We start from the raw sequence: 27,756 nt of genomic DNA on the forward strand, positions 1-27,756 counted from the left end.
CTATCGCATTTTCCATTTCATTAAGTTTTTAGAGCTATGATTATAGCATGGATTGCAAATTTAAAACTATGGACCAGATACCAGTAGTGACAAGTAAGGTTTTCCAGTAGATTCTTCCAGTTTCTTACTCTCGAATGTGCAATATCTAGATTAGGTACAGGAGGTGGATAAGTGAGGAAACTTTTAGCTTGAAGTTGAGATAGTTGACTTTCTGGGAAATTTTTGTTTCTGACACCTCTAGAAGAAGACATTGACAGATGTGCTAGATTTATTTCTTATCTTGCTTATCCTAACTGGTCTTTTTCCTGGGCTAAGAGAGAGAAGTTTGAAACTTATCACCTGTTGTCTGATATGCCAGTATATTTTTTTTTTTTTTTTTTTTTTTTTTTTTTAAGAAGGACACAATACCTTTATTTTATTTATTTTTATGTGGTGCTGAGGATCAAACCCAGTGTCTCACATGTGCTAGGCAAGCCCTCTACCATTGAGCTGCAGTCCCAGCCCTATAGTTTTTTTTTTTTTTTTGGTGGTTGTTTTTAAAAAAGAAACCATTTCTTGATAAGTGCCCATTTTGTAAGTGGACATTTTGTGGATTCTGGGGTAGATAAGTTGTCATCATTTAGTGGTTTATAAACTAACAAATTGGATAGCTATATTAGAAAGCAATATAACTGCCCTCTTGTCTAGGTAGTAGAGTGATATTCAAAAACATTTTCTGGAGTAGGTCTGGATCAGATTTCCTGCATATCTTTCTTGCTTTAAGGTATGAGTTATGCTGCCTGTCTTAAAGTGTATTAGCATTAACTCTGAAGTGCAAAACCTGGAACATAAATAGCAAATAACTTCTGAGCACATACAGTCCTTTTTGGCTGGTGGAGCATTTGAATATCACCTTGAGAATTATTGTTAGTTCATTACATTATATGATGATATGTATCAAGAATTGATTTTCAGTGTTGAGTAGTCCATATAGACCAAAGAATACAGCAGCATGGAAAGGAAACACTGACCAGGATGGTTAGGTTGAAACTACTTGAGGACCATGAATGTCAGAAAAAAGAAGTTAATTGTAGGCCTTGTTTATTTTGAGCCAGGAAGTGTCTTGGCTGGGGCTCATCTTTACAAAGATTAATGTAAGCAAGTGTAGAATGAAAATGGACATGAGGTAATTTAGTAAGTTACTCAGTTGTTTAAAGTTAGAGTGAATGAATTAAGTAGGTGGAACTAAGGAGTGAAAGAATGGGAATGGATAAATTTCACCAAATTGAAGATCATGTTCTTGCTATCCAGAGTTCATTGAAAAATAGTATCTCTTAAAAGATCATTTTTTAGGTTTAAATATTTGTTACGTTCTGGCATTGTTTCCTGTATGATATTTTAAAATATTTAAAATTACTTGGTTTTTTTCTCCCAATAGAAAGAAATGCAGGAGTTGAAACTAAATAGCAGTAACTCGGCGTCTCCTCATCGTTGGCCCACAGAGAATTATGGACCAGACCCAGTGCCTGATGGGTATCAAGGATCACAGACTTTTCACGGGGCTCCACTGACAGGTGAGCTGTCAACTGAATAATCCCCAGGTTTTGATAAGATTACCCACTCACCCCCTTTTTTCTTTTTTTGTGCATTGCTGGGAATTAAAGCGAGATCCTCATGCTCTATCTCTGAGCTCTATCCCTAGTCTCCTTTTCATTTAAATAGATAAATTATAAAATCAGCTTGTTTATGTTTGTTGATATTCATGTCAGAATATGACTACTTACATGTTACTTAAAAATCTATATTTGATGTTACTGAGAATTTATAACTCCAAGCAAAAATCAAGCTTCATCTGATCCCATGTATATCATGGCTTAAAGAACCCTTGATTGTATATCTCAGATAAGCTGAATCTGAGGTGGGATTATTCCTTAAATTGAAAAATGTTAACCAATATAATTATGTACCAAGAGATGTCTAATTAAGAACATAAACCTCTGGAGGATACTTTGGTGATATAAAGAGAGGCAGAACATTAATACAGAATTTAATTTGAAGTACTATACACAGAAAGAAAAGGAGTTTGAAACTAAACTACATTAGGTTTTTCAGTAGTTCTTTGTCACTTACTAGCTGTGTTAAGTTAACCTGCCTGACACCTGGAGATAAAACTTTCCTTTATAATTACGAGCATTTGTATATGTGCAGGTAGGTATGGGAATATCTTTGACATTTATACAATATATTGCAAACACCTAATGAACCAAAATTACTAATAGTGCTTACTGTGATTTGGTTATGTGCAAAAGTGCTTTGCATATATAATTTCATTTTTTAATAGTAACTCAGTGGTAGGTACCATTATTAATCCCAACTTCATAGATGAAGAAGTGACTGTGGAAAGATTAGGTAACTTACCCATTAGAATTAATGGATCTGGAATCCAAACTATAGTTATCTGACTCAAAGCCACTTGTCAGTATGATACATTGCCTCCAGGCAGTTAGAAATTATAATAAAAAAATAGATTTGTCTTACTTGAGACAAACTTCCAAAATGCTACAGACTGAGCATCCCATTCTAAATATGTAAATCTTAAAAACTCCAAAATCTGAAACTTTTTTTTACGTACCAAGTTAGAAATGGAAATCCTACATCTGACCTTATGTGCAGGTTGCAATCAAAATACTGTTGTGCTAAAAATAATATATAAAATAATGTTCAGTCTATGTATTTAAGGTGTATATGAAACATGAGTGAATTTCATGTTTAGACTTGGTCTCCATCCCCAAGACATCTCATTATGTATATGCAAATATTCTGAAATCTGAAAACACTACTTTCTAATCCCAAGCATTTTAGATAAGGGATACTCAGCTTGTAGTAATGTATATGTATATTTTTCCTACTTGCTTTTAACCCAGGAAAAATTTAGAATAAGCAGATTTAGTTTAGATTATTAGTTCATTTGTGTGATGGCTCATAGTAAAAAACGATATTTAAGGCAACTCCATTGTATCCTCTTAGAACAGTATCTTCTAAAGGCAAGCAAATAATAGAAAATCCTGTGAAGGCAAACTTACTAAGGGTCATAGTGAAAGATAAGTATATGAGATATTTAGAGCCCAGACTCTGCTCACTTAAAATCCCTGTGCATTGTCCAGAGCCTTGTATAGTGAGGATAAATAGACTGGTTAACCTTTTCTAGGCCTTTTTTTGGGTTGTGTGCAGTAAGTCATTTGGTACCTTGTGGGTCACAATTAATTCTTTTGTGTGTAGGTATGAAAGGTCTTTTGGTTTTATAAGCATGTAAACACAACATTGACATTGTCCTGTTTATTCTTAAAATGACCCTATGAAATATGAAGTAGTACATCCTCATTTTACAGCTGAGGAAAATAAAGACTCAAGTGGCTTATTGACAGGGTCTCAAAGTAATTTCATGTCATGAAAAGGGAGAGCGCCCAGGTCTCTTAATTTCTGTGTGTTCATAGACATTTTTTTCCATAACAGAAGTAAAAATATACCTAGATGGTTCTTGTCTTTCAAAAATAAGATTAAAAAAGATGAATAAGCTTATTAGGAAATATTCAGAAGTAGTGAACAGTGTAAAATAAACTAAAAACTACCTTCCTATCAGAATCCTATTATCATTTTGGAGAATTTTTTGTTTCTTTACATAATTTTTTATGACTATGTTACTATGTTGTATATAGATGTGTTTGCCAGCTTTTTAAGTGTTACTTTAAGTTTCAAGCATTTTTTAAAAGTATTATTTGGAAATATTATTAGTGAATATGTGGTAACTCCTCATGTGGAAGTACTGCAGATTCTATTTCTTTGTGTTTCTAGTTTGCGCTGTCACAAATAATGCTTTGGAAACATTCTAGAATTGTTGGCTGTTTAAAAATTCAGCTTTTGCTCTTATTAGGAGTATCTCATAGTGTCCATCTTTGCTCTCTTGGCTGTTACCAATTTACAGAAACCTTAGTCAGTTTGTAAAAGCAAAAATGACATCAGTCTTAAAGTTTTTTAAAATGTTATTCTCAACATAATCTTATTTCTTTCCTGAATTGTGTATTCATGTGGTGATTTTTTTTTTGTATTAGATAATTTTTAGTAGGTTTATAAGAACTCTTTAATTTGTTTTTCCCACTGAGGTAGTAGTCATTTATAAAGTCCCTGTAGTTAATTTGCAGACTTTTAAGATTCTTGGCACATATTTATTATCTTGTTCTTTTCCTATTTCCTCCTCCTCAAAATAAGTCCAAAATAACTGTCTTCACGTTAGTTTTCCAAATTCAGACTTGGGCTTCTGAGTAGCCCTTTGTAGGTCTTCTTCATTGCTTTTTCAGAATCAATTGCTTGGCACATCTAGAGTCACAATTCCCCCCCCCCTTTTTTTTTTTTTTTTTTTTTTGGGGGTGCTGGGGATTGAACCCAGGGCCTTGTGCTTGCAAGGCAAGCACTCTACCAACTGAGCTATCTCCCCAGCCCTCCCTTTCTTCTTTCACATATAGGCATAAAGGTGTTTTGCTTGTTTGATTTTCTGATAAAACTGTCAAAACAGATCAAGCACAGGAATGTAGTGTATAATATGAGTGCCTTTTAGTTTGGTTTCCTATAAAACAAAAAATAAATGGAGCAAATAGTTTGCATATCAACATGATTGTTTTTATATGTTTATTACTATTTTTTAAGCCAAGGAACATTTTGTATTACTTGTTGAGATCCTTTTCATGAATTTGTCAGGTGATTTTTGATCTGAACATTCTCAGTAAAAGCTTGAGTTTACAAAATGCAGCCTTGTCATTCTGTAGATTATTGAGGCTCCCTTCAGTATTAATGGTCCTTGAAGCCATCAGATGCATTTTGGTTCCTAAGTCCTTCTTTTAATTGTATTTGTAGTATTTCTGCTGTTGCTCCTGCTATACTTTTATGCCCTACTGATTTTTCTAATTTTTTTTCCCTCTATTCCTTTTTTGATGACTGTTAAGCACTTGTTCTTGTTAATCAAATCAGTGCTATTTTTTCTTATTGTTTGTGTCACATCTAGCTTTTTTTTCTTCTTTCTTTTTCTTTTCTTCCCCTCCCCTCCTCTTCCTTCCCCTCCTCTCCCCTTCCTTTCCTTTCCTTTCTTTTTTTTGGAACTAGGGATTGAACCCAGTAGTACTTTACCACTGAGCTATATCCCAAATCCTTCTTAAATTTTCTTTGTTTATTTGTTTTTTGAGAAAGGGCCTCACTCTTGCAGTCTTCCTGCTTCAGTCTCCTGAGTTACTGGGATTACTGGCACAGTGTGACACTGTGCCCTGCTCTAGCAGTTTTTTTTTTTTTTTCCTTAGTTTGTCATTTGATAATCTGTATGGTATATTTTGATATGTAGAAATTTAAAAAAAAAACTATGTAGTTAATTCTTTCTTTGGTTTCTATTACTTTTGTATTTGTAGTTCTTGTTTAGATAGTTGTAACTGTAGTATAGATTTTAACAGTGTTTTCTTTTTTTTTTTTCTTTTTTCTTTTTTTTTTTTTTTTAGTTGCAACTACTGGCCCTTCAGTATATTATAGTCAGTCACCAGCATATAATTCCCAGTATCTTCTCAGACCAGCAGCTAATGTTACTCCCACAAAGGTAACAAAGGAATAATTTATGTATTTATAACTTTCTTTTTTAATTGTTTAGGCGTCCTTTCAAGAAATTCAAGGAGTAGTTCAGTATTAAAACTTACAATATCCCTCAGAATACTGACATTTTCCATTTATTTCCAGATACAAAGATTATCCTTCTTAGTCATGTTATTTTTGTCACATAACAATAAGTGTGAACATTTTAAATATTTTTAAAATGGGAGTGGTGTTGTTGGGTCCTTTATCATTCTGTCTTGACAGAAATAGGACTGGAAATGTCCTTACTCTATCACTGTGTGGTAAGTACTTCTGTACCTGATGTGGTTATATAACTCTTGATTAAGACCCAATATTACAGCAGTAGTTGAATGTGAGGGCTTTGAGGACAGTGGGTTGGGATGCAGTTAGACCCTTGCTCTTCTGCTTATTATGACCTTGGGCAAGTTTCTTAACCTTTCTATATCATATGCCTCATATGTAAAATGAGGATAAACTAATATCTTAGTTCATAGGTTTTTGAAGATTTTAAAATGAGATAAAGTGTTCAGAACAGTGCTCAGTTGGCACATTAATAAATGCTCCATAAATATTAGTCTTCATCAATATTGTTGATATCATTTGAGAAATTGTTTAAGAATGAAGAAAATATTCTATTATAGATGTAGATCTTTAAGATAATTTTCATTACATCAAGTATACATGAAAGTATCTGTAATAATAGTCTCTTAATGAAGTGCTGTGCATTCTAATGATATTTTCTTCACTTAATTCTCATGTTTGAAGTTTGTGAGAAGTGATTTGTATCTAGTTCTGTAGTTTTTTAGATAATCTACAAAATGTTTTTAATTTTTTTTCTTTTAGGGTCCAGTTTATGGCATGAATAGGCTTCCACCCCAGCAGCATATTTATGCCTATTCACAACAGATGCACACACCACCAGTGCAAAGCTCATCTGCTTGTATGTTCTCTCAGGAAATGTATGGTCCTCCATTACGTTTTGAGTCTCCTGCAACAGGAATTCTGTCGCCCAGGGGTGATGATTACTTTAATTACAATGTTCAGCAGACAAGCACAAATCCCCCTTTACCAGAACCAGGGTACTTCACAAAACCTCCGGTTGCAGCTCATGTTTCAAGATCTGCAGATTCTAAGGTTATAGAATTTGGAAAAACTAATTTTGTTCAACCTATGCCGGGTGAAGGAATACGGCCATCTTTGACAACACCAGCACATACAACGCAACCAACTCCTTTTAAATTTAACTCAAATTTCAAATCAAATGACGGTGACTTCACATTTTCTTCACCACAGGTTGTGACTCAACCCACTTCTACACCTTATGGTAATAGTGAAAGCCTTTTAGGTCTCCTTACTTCAGATAAACCTTTACAAGGAGATGGCTATAGTGGACCAAAACCAGTTCCTGGTCAAACTATTGGGCCTCGAAATACATTCAGTTTTGGAAGTAAAAATGTTTCAGGAATCTCATTTACAGAAAACATGGGACCAAATCAGCAAAAGAGTTCTGGTTTTCGTCGAAGTGATGAAATGTTTACTTTTCATGGTCCAGGGAAATCTATATTTGGAGCACCTGCTCCAGAACCAACAAATAAGAATCATGAAACAGATGGAGGAAGTGCCCATGGGGATGATGATGATGATGGCCCTCACTTTGAGCCTGTGGTACCACTTCCTGATAAGATTGAAGTAAAAACAGGTGAGGAAGATGAAGAAGAATTCTTTTGCAATCGTGCAAAATTGTTCCGTTTTGATGGAGAATCCAAAGAATGGAAGGAACGTGGGATAGGCAATGTAAAAATACTAAGGCATAAAATGTCTGGTAAAATTCGCCTTCTAATGAGACGAGAACAAGTATTGAAAATCTGTGCAAATCATTACATCAGTCCAGATATGAAACTGACACCAAATGCTGGATCAGACAGATCTTTTGTATGGCATGCCCTTGATTATGCAGATGAGTTGCCAAAACCAGAACAGCTTGCTATTAGATTCAAAACTCCCGAGGAAGCAACACTTTTTAAGTGTAAGTTTGAAGAAGCCCAGAACATTTTAAAAACCTCAGGAACAAACGTAACCAAAGCATCAAATCAGACCATCAGAATTGTAAAAGAACCTGTAAGTCATGAGAATAAGGATATTTGCAAATCTGATGCTGGAAACCTGAATTTTGAATTTCAAGTTGCAAAGAAAGAAGGCTCTTGGTGGCATTGTAACAGCTGCTCATTAAAGAATGTTGCAGCTGCTAAGAAATGTGTATCATGCCAAAATCTAAACCCAAGTAATAATGAAATCATAGGTTCATCATTAGTAGAAACTGGTTCTACTCCTAAAACTGGCCCAGAAAATGCTCAAGATAGATTTTCATTGATGACTCCCAAGAAAGAAGGCCACTGGGACTGCAGTATTTGTTTAGTAAGAAATGAACCTACTGTGTCTCGGTGCATTGCATGTCAGAATACAAAGTCTGCTAACAAAACTGGCTCTTCATTTGTTCATCAAACTTCTTTTAAATTCAGCCAGGGAGAGCTTCCTAAGTCTGTTAACAGTGATTTCAGATCTGTATTTTCTGCAAAGGAAGGACAGTGGGATTGCAGTGTGTGCTTGGTAAGAAATGAAGGAAGCTCTACAAAATGTGTTGCTTGTCAGAATCCAAGAAAACAGAGTCTACCTACTACTACTGTTTCAGAACCTGCCTCTTTTAAGTTTGGTACTTCAGAGGTCAGTATAACTCCAAAGAGTGGATTTGAGGACATGATTGCTAAAAAGGAAGGACAGTGGGATTGCAGTTCATGCTCAGTGCGAAATGAAGCAAATACTACAAAATGTATTGCTTGTCAGAATCCAGCTAAGCCAAGTACATCCACTTCTGCTGTTCCAGCTCCTGCTTCTTTCAAGTTTGGTACTTCAGAGATAAGCAAGGCTCCAAAGAGTGGATTTGAGGGAATGTTCACCAAGAAGGATGGACAGTGGGATTGCAGTTTATGCTTAGTACGAAATGAAGCAAGTGCTACCCAATGTATTGCTTGTCAGAATCCAAATAAACAGAATCAGCCTACATCTTCTGTTACAGCACCTGCCTCTTCAGAGGCAAGCAAGGCTCCAAAGAATGGTTTTGAAGGAATGTTTGCCAAAAAGGAAGGACAGTGGGATTGTAGTGTTTGCTTTGAACAAAATGAGGGTACTTCTTTAAAATGTGTCGCTTGTGATGCTGCTAAACCAGCTCACAGACCTGTTGCAGAGGCTCCTTCAGCTTTCACAGTGGGCTCAAAAACGAAGTTAAATGAGTCTTCTGAAAGTCAGATGGGAACAGGATTTAAAAGTAACTTTCCAGAAAAAACTTTTAAATTTGGCATTACAGAGCAAGGATTTAAATTTGGGCATGCTGATCAAGAAAATACACCTTCATTTACATTTCAGGGATCTTCTAATACAGAATTTAAGTCAATAAAAGAAAGATTTAGCTTTTCCATCCCTGTGTCTGCCGATGGGTTTAAATTTGGCATTCAAGAACAGGGAAATCAAGAGAAGAAGGGTGGAAAGCACCTTGAAAATGACACCAGTTCCCAGGCTCAGGATGTTCATAGTCAGAAGAATAGCAGTGGTGTAATTTTTGGTCAAACAAGCAGCACTTTTACCTTTGCAGATCTTGCAAAATCAACTTCAGGAGAAGGATTTCAATTCGGCAAGAAAGACCCTAATTTTAAGGGATTTTCAGGTGCTGGAGAAAAATTATTCTCATCACAAAGTGGCAAAGTGGCTGAAAAAGCCAACACTTCTGCTGATCTTGAGAAAGATGATGATGCCTACAAGACTGAGGACAGTGATGACATCCATTTTGAGCCAGTAGTACAGATGCCTGAAAAAGTGGAACTTGTAACAGGAGAAGAAGATGAAAAAGTTCTGTATTCACAGCGAGTGAAATTATTTAGGTTTGATGCTGAGATAAGTCAGTGGAAAGAAAGGGGTTTGGGGAACTTAAAAATTCTCAAAAATGAAGTCAATGGTAAACTAAGAATGCTAATGCGAAGGGAACAAGTATTAAAAGTATGTGCCAATCACTGGATAACAACTACCATGAACCTCAAGCCTCTCTCAGGATCAGATCGAGCATGGATGTGGTTAGCTAGTGATTTCTCTGATGGTGATGCCAAACTGGAACAACTGGCAGCAAAATTTAAAACACCAGAGTTAGCTGAAGAATTCAAGCAAAAATTTGAAGAGTGCCAGCGACTTCTCTTAGATATTCCACTTCAAACTCCCCATAAACTTGTAGATACTGGCAGAGCTGCCAAATTAATACAGAGAGCTGAGGAAATGAAGAGCGGACTGAAAGATTTCAAAACATTTTTGACAAATGATCAAACAAAAGTCCCTGAGGAAGAGAATAAGAGTCCAAGTACAGATGCTACCAGTACTTCAGACACAACAGTCAAGCCAAATCCTGAAAACACTGGACCCACTTTAGAGTGGGATAACTATGACTTAAGGGAGGATGCTTTGGATGATAGTGTAAGCAGTAGCTCAGTACATGCTTCTCCATTGGCAAGCAGCCCTGTGAGAAAAAACCTTTTCCGCTTTGGTGAATCAACAACAGGATTTAACTTTAGTTTTAAATCTGCATTGAGCCCGTCTAAGTCTCCTGCCAAGTTGAATCAAAGTGGGACCTCAGTTGGCACTGATGAAGAATCTGATGTTACTCAAGAAGAAGAGAGAGATGGACAGTACTTTGAACCTGTTGTACCTTTACCTGATCTCGTTCAAGTATCCAGTGGTGAGGAAAATGAACAAGTTGTTTTTAGTCACAGAGCAAAACTCTATAGATATGATAAAGATGTTGGTCAGTGGAAAGAAAGGGGCATTGGTGATATAAAGATCTTACAGAATTATGATAATAAGCAAGTTCGCATAGTGATGAGAAGAGACCAGGTATTAAAGCTTTGTGCCAATCACAGAATAACTCCAGACATGACTTTACAAAATATGAAAGGGACAGAAAGAGTATGGGTGTGGACTGCTTGTGATTTTGCAGATGGAGAAAGAAAAGTAGAACATTTAGCTGTCCGTTTTAAACTACAGGATGTTGCAGATTCCTTTAAGAAAATTTTTGATGAAGCAAAAACAGCCCAAGAAAAAGGTTCTTTGATAACACCTCATGTTTCTCGTTCAGGCACTCCTAGAGAGTCACCATGTGGCAAAATTGCTGTAGCTGTATTGGAAGAAACCACAAGAGAAAGGACAGATTTAATACAGGGTGATGATGTAGCAGATGCAAATTCAGAAGTTGGAGAAGTAGCTAGCACATCTGAAACAACAACAAAAGCTGTGGTTTCTCCTCCGAAGTTTGTATTTGGTTCAGAGTCTGTGAAAAGCATTTTTAGTAGTGAAAAATCAAAACCATTTGCATTTGGCAACAGTTCAGCCACTGGGTCTTTGTTTGGATTTAGTTTTAATGCACCTTTGAAAAACCACAATAGTGAAACCAGTACAGTAGTCCAGAGTGGATCTGAAAGAAAAGTGGAACCTAACAAATGTGAACTGTCTCAGAACCCTGATATCAAACAATCTTCAAATGGCAAAGTCAAAAATCTTCTTGCTTCCTTTCCAAAGGAAGAGTCTTCAACTAATTATACATTTAAAACGCCAGAAAAGGGTAAGTACTTAGTCTGTAAAGTTAAACACAACTTGTTTTGTTTGTGTGTTTGGTTTTAATGTTCATCTTGATGCAAACCCTTTGTAGGACACTGATGTTTTAATAAAAGTTGGGTCATAAACATTGCTCTGCGAACACCCAGAGCATATTTGATCAGACTTTTTTCTCCCTAAATAAATTGACCCGTGAGTATTCAAACAATAACAGATTGTCACTTATTTAAGAAATACTAATAACTGGAAGGTAAACGTATCATGTGAGGGCAGAGCAGAAAAACTCAATAAAGTATAAAGACTCAAAAATTTAAATCATGAGCATTAACTTGAGTATTTTTTTAGTGTTCATTCTTGAATGTATTATTGTCACTACTCAAAGCTCATGATATTGAGATGTTCACACATTATGTTAGTCTGACTGCCATTTATTAAATGAGCAAAGAATAAAAGTACTGGAATAAGTAAATATGAAGAAAAACCAGATTGGAATAAATTGAAGGATTCTGGCTTTTTATATTTTAAAATCATACTCATTTGTATTCCAAAATGTTGAAAATTTAAAAAACTTTTATTTTCTAGGATTTAATTTTAGCTTATTTAAGTCTAATCCAATGGCCTTTTGGACCAGCACCCCTTCCTCACAGACTGAGAGCAAAGGTATAGAGCTAGCATTCTCAATATGAGGTGGCTAGCAGCTGGTAATCCTTAGCAAAGTAACTGTGGCTGTATGAAATTAAGTACTTAACACTACAATGTGCATGTTTCAGAATGCCATTTTAAGCAAAATACCTTTTGACTGGTAATATAATACCTTTAAATGCTGTTTTTAAAAATGTACCTGAGTGCTATATGTTTTGCCATTATTGCACATTGGTTTTGGTTTTTTGTTTTGTTTTGCTTTGCTGCTTTCTACTTTATTGCTTTGTTATTTTCAGCTCTGCTTATGTTTTTATCTAACACTTATCTTCAGCCACTAATGTCTGCCAATATTCAAATGTGATGGCAGCAGCATGTATTCAGTCTTTAAGGATTTTTTTTTTTATGTGGTTTGGGAAAGTAGCATATTTAATTATTTTTAACAGCCACCATTCTATAGCCTGTGCATTATATGTGTAGCACAGATCATTTGCAGAAGTAACTGTTGCTATTATAGTGGAATAGGAAGGAAGAATCTGTTTTAAAAGACCTTCAGAAGCAAGGTCAGGTAAATGAGTACTCACCATTACTGTCTAGTAACGCATCTTAAGCACCTAAAACTACAGTGATAGAGTGAAAGTCCTTGATTATTGGAGCCCTCATTTTTTTTTTAAAGTTTTAACATTAAACTTCACTTGTGTGTTAAAAGTGAAATTTATTAAAATAGTTAGTTCAAGTGTCATGATTAAAAATGCCAGTTAAAATTACAAAGTATCTAAATAATTTTCCCAATGTAAATATTGCAAACAACAACTTTAACAATTCTATATGTACACAGAATATTGAGAACATAAAATCATGCACAGGGTCAAAAACAACATTGCACATTATTCTTTTAGATATCACTTTTCTCTTCTGGTCACAACATCACACCAACACATGAAGGGTGTGCTGATTACTAAGATCACAGCCCATATATTACAGTTTGGAACATTTCACAAACACTAAATAGAGTCTGAACTCCTCCTGAATATAAGGTCAGGTGAGACCTCCCCCCGCCCCCCACACACACAAATGAGTAGGACACCCAGAGAGGGTAAGTGATAGATCCAAGGGGAAGACAAGGAAGCTAGGTATCATGTTTACTCCTCTCCAACAAAGTTTCTCAAATTCTAGTGTGAATATGATTCACTTGGGATCTCATCAGAATGCACTGGATCTGAATAGCGGTGAAGGAACTTCAGATTCTGCATTTCTAATAAGCTCCTAGGAGATGCTGATACTTTTGGTCTATGGACCACATTCCGAGAAGCAAGGGTCTACAACACAGAGAGAGCTGTTTTTCTGGACCATAAGAGACCTACTTCAGTGTTTTCACCTACCTAAGCACACCTCCACACAAAGGTTTAGATGCCCTGTACAAGTGAGCAGCTGTCTAAAAGACTGTGTTAAACACTTTCTGAGAGCATAATTCAACTTCAGTAAAAGCAGCAGTCCATTATCTAGGAATAAAACTAATATTTTACTTAGAAAGTCTTCCTTAAAATCATCACGATATAAAGGTATAAAAAACCAGCATATTAAAAATCCCATAGTAAAATGCCACATGTACACACATATACATAGAGTACAAATCTTAAGGAATACAATGCTATCAAAATAAAGTGCTACCACTGCTCCCAGATAAAATCATCTCCTCTTCCAAATACAAGGATAAAACTTTGAATTGTAAGAAAAATGACAGCATTGCCTGCCAGTACAAGGCCACAGGCTTCCCATTTGATCACAGCCACACGTGCAAGAATAACAGGAAATCCAAAGGCAGAAACAACAATCCCAATAGTGAAGAAACACGCGAGTTCCCAACAGGCACTACTGGTTACGTCAGAGTCATATGTGACTCTTGGTGATGAAATGAGGAATGGGGGAGATGGCGTGGAAAATCAGGATGAACAAGGGCCGGTAAACACCATAATCCTCCAAGGCACATCCCAGCATAAGAAAAGTCAGCCCAGAAACCCTAGTGAAGGATAATGCCACAAGAGCTTTAACGCCAGCCGTGTCTCCCGAGCTAGGGCCATGGCTGCTTCCGGTTTCGGAGCCCTCATTTTTGAAGTGACCAATTACTGCTAGCTAAGGCAGCTCTTAGAAAATGCACTCTTTGGGAAATTATGTGAACAGTGTGGATGTAATAAAAAAGTGGTAGTCTTTGTGAACTCTATGTTAAGAATCCCTGATCTAAGAGCAAACCTACCAATATGCTACTGTAGGACACAGAAAACCTCATTCTGTTTGGAATCTGGTCATAGTTCCAAAAGACCTTAGAAATGTGACTTTAGACATGGGAAACAAAGGTCAAGAGAGGCTCTCTGATTTACCAGAGGCCTCTTTCAAGCTAATAGCAGAACTGAAATAAGAATCTATTTTACAGTGTTTCTTTACTGTCCCTGGCTAAGAAGTTGATACTAAGTTTTTCTTTGTTATGAAGGAGTGGGGCAAGTTCAACATTGTGAAAGGAAGAACTCTGGAAGTGTCATCCAACTGAAATAAAACATGGTCTATATGTGTAACTTACGATTTTTCTAGTAACATAAAACAAACAGGTGGTTAAAAAAAGATTAAATCAGTTTTAATACTGTACTTGATTTAATCCATATGTCCATATTATCAACTTCTAATCATAAAATATTAGTAAAATATTTCATAATCTGTTTTTCATTCCAGGTCAATAGTTGATTATGAATGTTTACACTAACAGCACATCTCAGTTTGAATTAGCTACCTCTCTAAGTATTAAATAGCCACATGTGGCTAGGCTGTCATAGTGGACAGCGTGGCTCTAGAGATGTACATGGCATGCTCCTTGATTGACTTGTTACATTTTTCTTCAGTCAAAAAAAATTTTTTTTTATAGACCAGAACAGATTACACAAAAAATTCCCTTTTTTCCAGACTGGGGTTGTGACTCAGTGGTAGAGTGAGGCACTGGGTTTGATTCTCAGCATCATATATAAATAAATAAAAAAAAAATAAAGGTCCATCAACCACTAAAAAAAAATTTTTAAAAAAATACTCCTTTTTTTCTCTACTTTTTTGCCCTGTTTGTTGGCGGGTAGTGGGGTGAAGGGGAGCAGTTTTTATTTTCAGTCATAGAAATTTTCTTGGGTTCTTTCATTATTAACTACCCTTAGGATGACAGTTTTTATTTAATTTTGTCTAGTATCACCCTGGAAATTGAATGGAAAACTGGATGCAACTCAGTCACCTGCCATCCTTGGCAGTTGTTAACTTTCCTTATAAGAACTAATGAAGATTGACTCTGGATTAGTTTCATACACATACTACTCTTTGTTTAAAATATATATATATATATATTTTTTTTTTTCATTTGATAGAAATGCATGGATAATTTGCTGTACTATAGTATGCTAAATGTAGTCATGGGAAGAGGACTTTTTAAATTATGGAAATAGTTTCTTTTCAATGAATAATAAGTAAAATAATATTTTTAAAATAGATTTTGTAAAGGTTGTGGTAGACCACTAAATGAGGCTGCTATTTCTAATTTATGATAATTGTAGAGCTTTGTTTGCACCAAAATATTTGTTTTTATCTGTATGCTGTTTTAACCTATAGATGAATTCTGTGATCTTTATTTTTAGTTGGAATGTTGATGTTAACAGTTATTCAATACTTTGTCTTGATCATTTTTTTTTTTTTTTTACTTGTGTTACAGAAAAAGAGAAGAAAAAACTGGAAGATCCTCCCTCAGATGATGATGTCCTCATTGTTTATGAACTAATCCCTACTCCTGAACAAAAAGCACTTGCAACCAAACTTAAACTTCCTCCAACTTTCTTTTGCTATAAGAATAAACCAGATTATGTTAGTGAAGAGGAGGAGGATGGTAAATCCTTTGTTGTTTTAAAAGCATGCTGGTTTTGCTAATTTTAGTAATTGGGAGTATGGTTTAATTATTTTAAACCTGACTTTTAGAACTTAACCACTGCTTTCCTTACAGATAGATATTTGCCTTAAATATGTAAATTAGTAGATAGAATGATCAGAAGAATGATATTAAACAAGCAAATTTTGGTTGACTATCATGTGCTAGGCAGGTGTTTTGAGGGAATTGAAAGTAATAATTTTCCAGAACTCTTAGGGTTCCAATCAGAGCTTTTAAGCAGCGCACTTACATGCTCAGAAAGACCCAATAGGATCAATTGGGCAGTGGTGTAGAGGATTGAGTTGTGGGAAAAGGAGATTAGAAGCTGTATTAAAGTGATAGCAAGGCAGCTCAAACATGAGTAGAGTACAAGTGAAAGCTCCAACAGCAGGAGAGGCCTTAGGGATTTCCAGTTGGCAAAATGGACTGTGTGCATATGGAGAATGAAGGAAAAAATGAAGTTGGAGATAATTCCTAGGTTTGTGGCTTGGAAAACCCTTGAAAGTAATTATTAGAAATACTTGTTTTTACTTTAAGATGAAGATTTTGAAATGGCTGTCAAGAAACTTAATGGAAAACTCTATCTGGATGACTCGGAAAAACATAGGCTATTAGAAGAAAATCTAGCAGGTATGTTAAGTTTAAATGACTAATTAGACTTTTTTTTTTTTTAAACAAATCATCTATTTCAAAGGGACCTCCTGATCTGATGATCAGTAATAATTGATTTTATTTATTTAACATATCTTTGTTCCTGCTGATTTAAAATATTTCAAAAATAATGCTACATGAAAAACGTGGGTCTCTTGGTGATCCTTGTTCTCCATTAGTATTCATAGGTCTTGTTATCTGGGTCTTTGGATTACACTGAGGCCCAGTGAAAAGCTGATCATTGTTGTAGAGTAGTTGGACTTCATCTAATTTTATCTTCTCTTTTGCTTGTGTTGTATGGATATTTCAGATAATGAGAAAGAATGTGTTATTGTTTGGGAAAAGAAGCCAACAGTTGAAGAGAAAGCAAAAGCAGATTCATTAAAGCTCCCACCTACATTTTTTTGTGGAGTCTGCAGTGATACTGATGAGGACAATGGAAATGGGGAAGACTTTCAGTCAGAGCTTCAAAAAGTTCAGGAAGCTCAGGTAAGAATGTCTTCATTGTTTTCCTTTTGGTTCCATTGACTTTGTTGATGTAGTAAGCAGTAGAATGTTCTTAGCAAATGGTAATGATGGGTGTGGCTACCAGATAGAGTGGAGAGGCATGTTATTTATGAATTGGTACACGAACAATACTTAGGATATTAGATTTCCCAAAATTGAGCTATAGATTTAAGGGTGCCAGTCAAAACTTCACCAGGATTCTTTGAAGATGTAAACAAGCCAATTCTTAAAATGTCTATGGAAAGTTACGATTAACCCACACTGAGACATTATCACCTACACTGAGACATTATCACCCAGAGTTTTGAGTTTTTACCTAAAACGGATATTCATTTTTGTCAAATTTTCTTACTCCATCTATTGTTGCAATCATGGAACTTTTTATTAAATCTATGAAGGATATTGATTTTTGAATGTTCAGGAAACCAACATTACATTCCTGGAATAAGCCTCAATCATGGTATTTTAATTATAATTTTTATATGCATTCAGATTTGAGTAAATTTTGTTACAACTTTTGGATTTATATTTATCAGGGGTATTGGTCAGTAGTTGTTTTTTTTTTCTGGTATTATCTTTAGCTTCCATATAGGAGTTAATACTGGTATCATAAAATGAATTGAAAAATATTTCTGGTACTGCTGTTTTCTGAAAGAGATTGTGTTAACTTGTAGCCATTTCTCCTTGAATGTTCAGCAGTTTTTACTAGAGGAATCAGATGAATGAAGTTTTGTGAAGATTTTTTTTTTTTTAAATACAGTAAACGAATAGAGAACTGTAGGGTATCTATTCAGGTTATCTACTAGTTCTTGAGTGAATTTTGATAATTTGTGTCTTTTAGGGAATTGGTGTCAAATTTATGTGTGTGTGTAGAGCTGTTCCTTTAAATTTCTCTTTGGTCTTTTAATGTCTGTAAGTTCAGTGTAGACATATCCTATTTTCTGTCTTCCTTGTGCTTTCTTGGTTAATCTGGTTAGAGGTTCATCAATTTTATGAGTACTTTTTCCCTTCTACCAGCAGAAACAGATTTTGCCTTCACTGATTATTTAGTCTTGATTTCTGTGTCAAATTTCATTGATTTCTGTTCTTTATTATTTGTTTCTTGCCTTGGGCTTATTTTGCTTTTTTTTTTTGGTACCAGGGTTTGAACTCAGGGCACTTAATCACTGAGGCATATCCTCAGCCCTTTGTTTTTTTAATTTAAATTTAATTTAATTTTTTAATTTGGTACCAGGGATGGTACCTAGGGGCCATTAACCACTGAGGTACGTCCCCAGACCTTTTTTCATATTTTATTTAGTGACAAGGTCTTATTAAAGCTGAGGCTGGCTTTGAACTTGTGATCCTCTTTCCTCAGCCTCCTGAGTTGCTGGGATTACAGGCATGTGCCACTGTGCCCAGCTATTTCTAGGTTCATAAAGTAGAAGCTTAAATTAAGACCATTTTTTAAAGAGCATAACCTTTATTTGATTTAATTTATTTATTTAATGTGGTGCTGTGGATCAAACCCAGTGCCTTACTGTGCTAGGCAAGCGCTCTACCACAGAACTACAACCCAAGCCCACATTGTTCATTTTTTTTTTTTTTTTTTTTTTTTTTTTGGTGTGGGGGTTTGGACCCAGGGCCTTGTGCATGCGAGGGAAGCACTCTATCAACTGAGCTATCTCCCCAGCCCTACATTGTTCATTTTTATACAAGAATTTAATGTAAGAATTTAATGTAAGAATTTCCCTGTAAACATTGTTTAGCTGCATCCCATGAGTTTTAATGGTGATCTTTTCACTTTTCATTCAGTTAAGGGTTTTTTATTGTCCTTGCCATTCTTCTTGACCTGTGCATTAGTTAAAATACTTGGTGATTTTCCACATATCATTGCTGTTGATTGCTAGTTTATGGTTCATAGATGTTTTGAATAATTTTAGTTGTTTGAGTTTAGTGAGATCTGTTTTCGTGATTGTTTCATGTACACTTGAGAAGAATTTTGTAGTCTGCTATTTGTGTGTGGAGTATTATATAAATGCTTATTAGGTCAAATTAGTTGATAACTATGTTATTCAGGTCTTACATATCTTTGATGATTTTTTTGTCTGCTTATTCTGTCAGTTACCAAGAATGTTATCAAGCATAATTGTGACTGCCTGCCTTTCATCAGATTTCACTTCTCATACTTCTTTTTTTTTTTTTTTTTTTTTTTTTTAGTATTTTTTTAGTTGTCAGGGGACCTTTATTTTATTTATATGCAGTGCTAGGAATCGGATCCAGTGCCTTGCACATGCTAGGTAACCACTCCACCACTACAGTTACAACCCCAGCTCTCATACTTTGTTGATCTCTTGTTTTAACTTTGTTGATTTTCCAAAATTCTCTATTTTTTTCTGTTCTTTTATTTCCTTCTTCCTGCTTGCTTTGGATTTAATTTGCTCTTTTTCCAACTTCTTAGAATATGGAGATTATTGGCCTTTGATTTTTGTTTTTCAACGTTTACAGGTTTGTTTTTCTCTAAGCATTGCTCTAGCTGTATTCAGTAAGTTTTGGTAATTTTTGTTTTTGTTCATTTCAAAGTATGTTGTTTTTCCTTGTCATTTCTTCTTTGACCCATTAGTTATTTAGTAGTGTGTTATTTAACTGCCACATATTGTAAATTTTCCTTCTGCTATTCCATTGAAGCTGGAGAAGATACCTTGTATGATTTCAGTTCTTTTGAATCTCTTGAGTCTTGTTTTGTAGACTACCATTGGCTCTATCTTGGAAAATGCTCTTGTGTACTTGAAGGATATATTTTCTTTTTTTTTTTTTTTTTTTAATATATTTTTAATTTTTAATTTTTTTTTTTTTTTTTTTTCTGTGCTGGGGATCAAATCTAGGACTTGTGCTTGCAAGGCAAGCATGCTACCAACTGAGCTATATCCCCAGCCCTATTTTCTCTTTTTTTTAGCCTGTTAAAACAGTAAAGTTTGGTTTGCTATTACTGTTATAAAATGCATCTTTACAAATTATGACTTATAAAATGCCAGGGAAAGGAGTTACCAAAAAAAATTTTTTTTGCTTATGGTTATTACTTACATACTTTATAGCTCTGTATGGATTCAAGTTACCATCTATATTGTATGTTCTTTCAATTCAGCCTACTGGACTCATTTAATACTTCTTATAGGACAGGTCTACTAGCAAGTTTTTTTTTTCAGTTTCTGTTTGTGATATCTTAATTTCTCTTTTTTAAATTTTTATTTTTTTTCTTCTTTTTTTTTTAATGGTAGTTTTGCTGGATATAAAACTCTTGGTTTACGTTCTTGCAGCACTTTGAATATATAATCCCACTGTTTTTCTTTTTTTAGTTGTAGGTAGACATAACTTTATTTTTTTAATGTGGTGCTAAGAATCGAACCTAGTACCTCACATGTGCTAGGCAAGCACTGTACCACTGAGTCACAACCTCAGCCCTATCCCACTTTTCTGACTGATTTCTGAAAGGGCTTTTCTATTAATTCTTTAAAAAAAAATTTTTTTTAGTTGTTGATGGATGTTTATTGTATTTATTTATATGTGATGCTGAGAATTGAACCCAGTGCCTCACACATGCTAGGCAAGCACTCTACCACTGAGCTACAACCCCAGCCCTTCTATTAATCTTACTGAGCATCCCTTGTATAGAAGGAGCTTTCTGCTTTCAAGAAAGTGCTCTTAATATTTAGCCTTTGATAGTTTATCTGTGATGAATTTAAGTGTGTATCTTTTTTATTGTATCTGTACTGGAGTTCATAAAGACTTTTTGGATGTTTTTGGACATTAGTCAAATATTCTATCCTTTTCTCTCCTGGGTTTCCCATTATGCATATGTTGGTATGCTTGATGGTTATCATGTAGGTCTTTGAAACCTTGTTGAGTTTTCTTTACTGTTTTTTTTCTTTAGATTTCTCAGACTAGATAATCTCAATTCATTTATCTCTAGCTTATTGATTTCTTTTGCCAGTCAGATCTGCTGTTGGCCCTTCTAGTGAATTTTTTTTTTTTTTTTTTAAAGTAGACTTTACTTTCTGGAGCAGATTTAGGTTTATAGGAAGGTACCAGAGATATCCATGTAGCTCCTGCCCTCAACATAGACACGTTCTCCCTCATTAACATCCTGTACCATGGGGACATATTTGTTACAATCATAAAACGTGTATTCATGCACCACCACCCAAAGTTTATAGTTTACATTAGGTTTCCCCCTTGTCTTGTACTTTCTATGAGTTTGGACAAATAATGATGTGTACACCATCATACTGTCCTACAGTGTGATTTCACTGTCCTGAAAAGTCCTCTCTTACATCCCTGATCCCCATCCCTGTCTGTCACTGATAACATGGTTGTTGGGCTGTGTTTTTTAATATCTTTTAGTTATCAGTGGACACTTACTTATTTATGCAGTGCTGAGAATTGAACCCATTGCCTCACATGTGCTAGGCAGATGCTCTACCATTGAGCTACAACCCCAGTCCCTCTTTGGTTAATTTCTAGGGTTGGTTAAGACGTTGATTTTGATCATCTTTATTAATGTTTTTCTTGTTTTTACGAAGGGGTGTATTTATATAGCCCTTTCTTTACCATTTCAGAAATGACAATTTGACCCCGTTGTCTTGATCATCCTTCTTTATCCTTTGTTATTTTTCTTGAATATGCTTTATCTGGTAAAAAAGATTAACTCAATCTTATTTTTGTGTTTAATATGTGTATTTGTATAGTATAATTTTTTTTTTTTTTTAACCACCTATATCATAATGATTTTCTTTGGACTGAATTTTGGCAGTTTCTTTAAAAATCTGATTGGATAATGTTTTATTGATGTTTAAACAATTTACATTTTATTTAATGTAATTGTCATGGTTAGACTTTTATCATTTTCTTTTTAGTTGTATGTATCCCTTTTATTTTTTCATTAGTTTTCATTTTCCTTTTAAAATATTTTAATATTCTTCAGAATTCTTGTTAAACTTTATTGTACCATTGTTGTGGTACCAGGGATTGAAAAAAAGAGCTTTGTGTGGGCTAGGCAAGTGTTCTGTCACAAAACTATATCACTGTTGCTTTTTAAACTTTTATTTTGAGACAAGGTCCTGCTAAATTACCCAGGCAATCCTACCTCAGCTTCCTGAGTCATTTGGGGATTACAGGTGTGTGACACCATACCCAGTTGGCAATTGGCCTTTGGGTATTCAGTTTTTAATTTGTAATATTGTTATTGCTTAGCAGTTCCAGGAAATTGTGTATTCTTTGTTTTTTATTTTTACATTTACAATCATATCCTCAGTAAACATTGACAGTTTTATTTTTTCCCTTTCCAATCTTTATATCTTTATACCTTTTATTTCAGTGTATCTTGTGAATTCCTAATTTATCTTCTGATATGAGGGAACATTCATACCTTGCTATTGTTCTTAATAAGAAAGCAAGTTTCTCACTGTTAAATATCATGTTAACTGCAATTTTTTTGGTAGATGTTCTTTATCGAATTTAATAAGTTTCTTATTCACACATGCCGGGCAAGTGCTCTGCTACTGAGCTATAGCCCCAGCCCTATTTCATTGGTTTCTGATCTTTTAATTCTGTCTACTTGGTGTAGGTTTATTTTGTTCTTCTTTCTCTAGTTTCTCAAGGTAGAAGTTTAGATTTTGATTTTACATCTTTTTAAATTGATGCACTTATTGCTGTAAATGGTCCACATCATGTCTTGCTTTCATGGCACCTCTTCAATTTTGATAAATTGTATTTTTATTTTTATCCAGTTAAAAGTATTTTTAATGTCTCTTGAAACTTCTTTTTTGACATGTATTTATGTTCAATTTCCAAATAGTTTGGAATTTTTCCAGTGAATATTTTTGTTAATGATTTCAAGTTTAATTCCATTTTGGTTTGAGAGTATGCTCTTTGTGTGTTTTCTGTTCTTTTAAGTGACCTCTTTTTCTTTTTTGTGTGATGCTGGGTAGCAAACCCAAGAGCCTTATGCTTGTTAGCAAAGTGTTCTACCATTGAACCATACATAACACGGGTCCTAGCACATGGTCTTTCTTGGTAAATGTTCCATGTAAGCTTCTGAAGAATGTGTATTTTACTGTTGATGGATGAAGTGGTCTATAAAACTTATTTCTCTTACTATAGCTTTCATTGTAAAATTCCCATTTGGTTCTTTTTTATAATTGCTTCTTCACTGAGAAAGTCTGTTTTCACTTAAGAGTGTCTCCTTCCTTCTTGGAATATTGTCACAATATCTTCTTTAAAGTCTGTTTTGGATAGTTCCAACACATAAGTCAATTGATGACCACTCCCTCCTCTGTTCAAAGAGAACTGGCTTGAGACTTTGGGGTGTGTGTGTGTGCCATTGGCTCTTCTACTTCATTGAACCATTGTAACACACCAGGCTGGGATATAGGAGAGACAGAAAAAAATTCCACATGGATGTCACCACCAGATTTCCCATCTGGTTCTAAGATACTTAAGTCTGCTACATTTATCCACCTTTCAGAGCTTCTTATAGAGCTGCTCTGCATATTTCAGTCCAGGCATCTAGTTGTAGGTTTGGGGAGAGAAAGGGTGAAGTGTGCTTATTACATCTTGTCCAGAAGTCCGAGTCCTCGCTTTCTTGTAAAACAGGTTATGTGATCCTTTTTGTAAGTCAGTATTTTCTTTTTATAAGAAATAGCAACTTGGTTTTTTTTTTTTTTATTTTAAATTATTTTTTAAATTTTTTACAGACTGCATTTTGATTCATTGTACACAAATGGGTACATCATTTTGTTTCTGTGGTTGTACATGATGTAGATTCCTACCATTCATGTAATCATACATGTACATAGGGTAATGATGTCTGTCTCATTCCACCATTTTTCATATCCCCCCTCCCTGTCATAGTCTAAAGTCTCTATAATCTAAAGTTCCTCCATTCTTCTCTTAACCCCCCCACCCCCATTATATATCATTTTCCACTTATCAGGGGAAACATTCGGCCTTTGGTTTTTTTGGGATTGGCTTATTTCACTTAGCATGATATTCTCCAATTCCATCCATTTATTTGCAAAAGCCATAATATTATTATTATTTATGGCTGAATCATATTCCATTGTGTATATATACCACGGCTTCTTTATCCATTGATCTGTTGAAGGGCATCTAGGTTGGTTCCACAATCTAGCTATTGTGAACTGAGCTGCTATAAACATTGATGTGGCTGTTACTGTAGTATGCTAATTTTAAGTCCTTTGGGTATAAACCGAGGAGTTGGGATAACTGGGTCAAAAGGGGGGTCCATTACAAGTTTTCTGAGGATTCTCCACACTGCTTTCCAGAGTGGCTGCACCAAGTAACTGTTGCCAATTGTGGGGAAAAAGTGTGCCTTTTCGCCCACATCCACGCCAGCATCTATTATTGTCTGTGTTCTTGATAATAGCCATTCTAATTGGAGTAAGATGAAATCTTAGAGTTGTTTTAATTTGCATTTTTCTGATTTCTAGAGATGTTGAACACTTTTTCATATATTTATTAATCCCCTGTATATCTTCTTCTGTAAAGTGTCTGTCCAGTTCCTTGGCCCATTTATTGATTGGGTTCTTTGTATTTTTGGAGAAAGGGTGAAGTGTGCTTATTAGATCTTGTCCAGAAGTCCGAGTCCTCGCTTTCTTGTAAAACAGGTTATTGATTGTATCCTTTGCTGAGAAAAAGCTTTTTAGTTTGAGTCCACCCCATTTATTGATTATTGCTTTGATTTCTTGTGCTTTGGGAGTCTTTACTATTGCTCTGTGGTATAGTTTAAGGTCTGGTATTGTGACACCTCCTTTTTTTTTTGTTTGTTTGTTTGTGGTGCTGGGGATTAGAACCCAGGGCCTTGTGCATGCGAGGGTTAAGTCAGTATTTAATGGCATAATATTTTGTTACTTCCTCTGTGCAGAAATCCCAGAGTGAGGAAATAACTAGCACAACTGACAGTGTGTATACAGGTGGGACTGAAGTGACTGCAGCATTTTTCTGTAAATCTGAAGAATCTGATTCTATTACCAAACCTATAAGTTCATCATCTGTTTCCTCTGGAACTGTGGACAAACCTGTAGATTTGTCTACTAGAAAGGAAACTGATACAGAATCTACAAGCCAAGGTAAAACTTAATGTGTGTCTATAATGTATTACATAAAAGTACACCTGCATGTTTGAGAAGATAGACTTTTAAAGATACGAAGGGGGCATAAGATATCAGCAATACTCAGAAAGAAAGTCATACTGCCTTGCCAACAAAGAAAATAAACATGTATCTTTATTGTTAGACCTGTGATTACAGGGATTACATAGTATTGTGACTCTTGACCTGTTTGCCTGAACATAAAAGATAATAGTTTACTTACATGGTGACTTTCTTTGTGATAATGTTTTTATTTTAGTATTGTTTAATAGTATTGCTCAAGCTTATATTTCTTTTTTTATAAGCCTAAAACGTTGGTAAATTATTCAATTATAGTAACTAATGTTTGGTATTGGTTTCTTCCCGTTTTTCCATTCTAATTATTTTTTTGAGGGGAAGAAGTGTCTCTATAAATTGTATTTCTTTATAATATATGGTACATAATTTTTCCCCCAAAAGGAGTCCTAAATAAGTCACAAATACTACATTTATAGACACTTTAGTGTTTTCCTATGGTAAAAGAGGAAAAAGAGGAAGGTAATTGCGCACCTAAAACCTCTACATTTTCAGACGAATTAGTAAGGCATTGTGATTTCAGAGATCACATAGAATTCAGATAACCCCAAACTTCTGATAATCAAATGTAAATGAGACATTAGGTTTTTGTGAGCTTTTTTATAATACAAAACACAAAACATTTTTTATACAGGTGTTTTCTAAAATCCTCCCCTCCATTGCTTGATTTAGCAACTTTTTGTAAAAGACTTTTACAAAGCAGAAACTGTATGATTGTGTGATCTAGCTTAATAGTTCACCACCTCATTAATTTTTTGGCATGCATTTGGTATAGTATTGTATTCATTGTGAATAGTACCTGTAAACTCGATATTACTGAAGAAGCTCAAAATTAGATGTAAAATTTACCAAAATATACAACTTACCAAAATATAGAAGCTAAACCCTTTTATCCTGTAGTATAGAAAGTCTTGTCCTTTTTTTCAGTCCTGGGGAAATCTTTGATGTTCAGAACATCTTAAGTGAAAGAGTAAATTGTTCTTTTTCTTTTGTCAGTGGAAAGTAAAACAGTTTCATTTGGATTTGGAAGTGGTACAGGGCTGTCATTTGCAGATTTGGCTTCCAGTAATTCTGGGGATTTTGCCTTTGGTCCTAAAGGTAAGATTAAGAAGTTATTTTAATCATCATGTTAACAAAACAAAATGCAACTTAAAGAACCAGTCCTTTGTTACAGTGTTGTCATTAAAATAACGCTTCCCCATTTATTAAGTGTTCTCATAATGAAGGACTTCTCTGATTGATTGATTGATTGTGTTGGGGATTGAACCCAGGGGTCCTCTATCACTGAGCATACATTGCCCACCCCTTTTTAAAATTTTATTTTGAGGCAGGGTTTCATTAAGTTGCTAAGGCGGTCCTTAAACCTGTGATTCTCCTGCCTCAGCATTCCCAATCACTGAGATTATAGATCTGCGGGACCACACCCTGATTAATTTCATTAATAATAATATAACCATAAGAATTTTCAAAATTTTGTATAAATTATTCTAATGATCTTCCCTGTCCTTAAATGCAGAACTATTTTTCAGTTTTGGAATAATTCTGACTTTGGTAATGTTTTATTCTTTTAACTATATTTACTTTTAGATTTGATTCATTGATACTTCAAGAATCAGGAATCTACTTTTTTCCCTCTACTTCTTAAAGTGCTAGGGATTGACCTCAGGGCCTCACACATGGTAGGCAAGCCCTCTATCACTAAATTATGTCTCCATCCCTGAATCTGCATTTTTTAAGGAGATGATTTGGATCTTAGTATTACGGTCGTACTAATTTATGGTGCTAAAATAAGTTTATAAATGATATGCTTTCTCAGTTTCTATCAGTCATGTTTCTATTTTTAATCCATTTGGTAACATTTCTATAAAACAGTACATTTGTAAAAATGATTTCATTATTTGTTTCAAGATTATTAGCATAAGCCTGTTCATTTTTTCTCATTCTTACATCTTTCATATCTGTGAAATCATGTAAATTTCATGTCTGTGAATCATCTAAATTGTTGTTATATAAGATGTTTGATTTATGGAATAAATTTTATTGAAGGTATACGCTTAAATGAAGGTATATGCAATTCAAATAACTATTATCCCCACATAGTTACACTTTTTTTCACAGCTTCTGCTACTTGTAGAAACAGTATACTACTTTGGGATATGATGTTACATTAGAATTTGTGGCTTCCCTGCTAACAGGTTTCTTTATTTTTGTTTTAACCTAATAACCTAAAATGTAAAAGGGTTAATAAGTCAGCAGATACAGCAACATAGTGGGTACAGTTATCTGCAAAAAAATGCCAAATGAAAATTGGTGTGTTTGCTGCTTATTACTCAGTATAACCAAGTACTGTATCATAATTGCATACTAACGTGTAAAATAGGAAAAACATCAGGAGGGAGACTTAAATAAGCCTTACCCACTACATTCTCCATTCACTAACCTCTTTTCTTACTTTGTTTTACTTAATTTATTTTGTTCTTAAGTTTTGACAGGAATCAGTGTGCTTGTCTTTTCACAGAA

General features: G+C 34.7%; 1 protein-coding gene and 1 pseudogene across 5 annotated transcripts in view; one reads left to right on the forward strand and one right to left on the reverse strand.

Annotated features, from left to right (window-relative positions):
* LOC306643610 (E3 SUMO-protein ligase RanBP2) overlaps nt 1-27,756 on the forward strand; it is a 64,291-nt gene that overhangs the window by 33,471 nt on the left and 3,064 nt on the right. For 2 of the 4 annotated variants that reach the window (XM_079109822.1, XM_079109823.1), the window contains exons 18-26: nt 1,418-1,553; nt 5,517-5,611; nt 6,469-11,278; nt 11,854-11,931; nt 15,647-15,817; nt 16,394-16,486; nt 16,818-16,996; nt 24,936-25,140; nt 26,233-26,334. In XM_079109822.1, coding sequence (XP_078965948.1) covers nt 1,418-1,553; nt 5,517-5,611; nt 6,469-11,278; nt 11,854-11,931; nt 15,647-15,817; nt 16,394-16,486; nt 16,818-16,996; nt 24,936-25,140; nt 26,233-26,334 — 5,869 coding nt within the window. The remainder of the gene's footprint in view (nt 1-1,417; nt 1,554-5,516; nt 5,612-6,468; nt 11,279-11,853; nt 11,932-15,646; nt 15,818-16,393; nt 16,487-16,817; nt 16,997-24,935; nt 25,141-26,232; nt 26,335-27,756) is intronic. The other 2 variants (XM_079109824.1, XM_079109825.1) reach the window with 1 other exon arrangement.
* LOC306644423 (leptin receptor gene-related protein-like) lies at nt 12,980-14,197 on the reverse strand (annotated as a pseudogene). Its single transcript has 2 exons — nt 14,165-14,197; nt 12,980-14,043 (listed from the first exon to the last, which is right to left on the reverse strand). The product of its transcript is annotated as a leptin receptor gene-related protein-like (transcript).

Source organism: Sciurus vulgaris (assembly GCF_902686455.1).
Source record: "Sciurus vulgaris genome assembly, chromosome: 14".
Taxonomy (NCBI): Eukaryota; Metazoa; Chordata; class Mammalia; order Rodentia; family Sciuridae; genus Sciurus; species Sciurus vulgaris.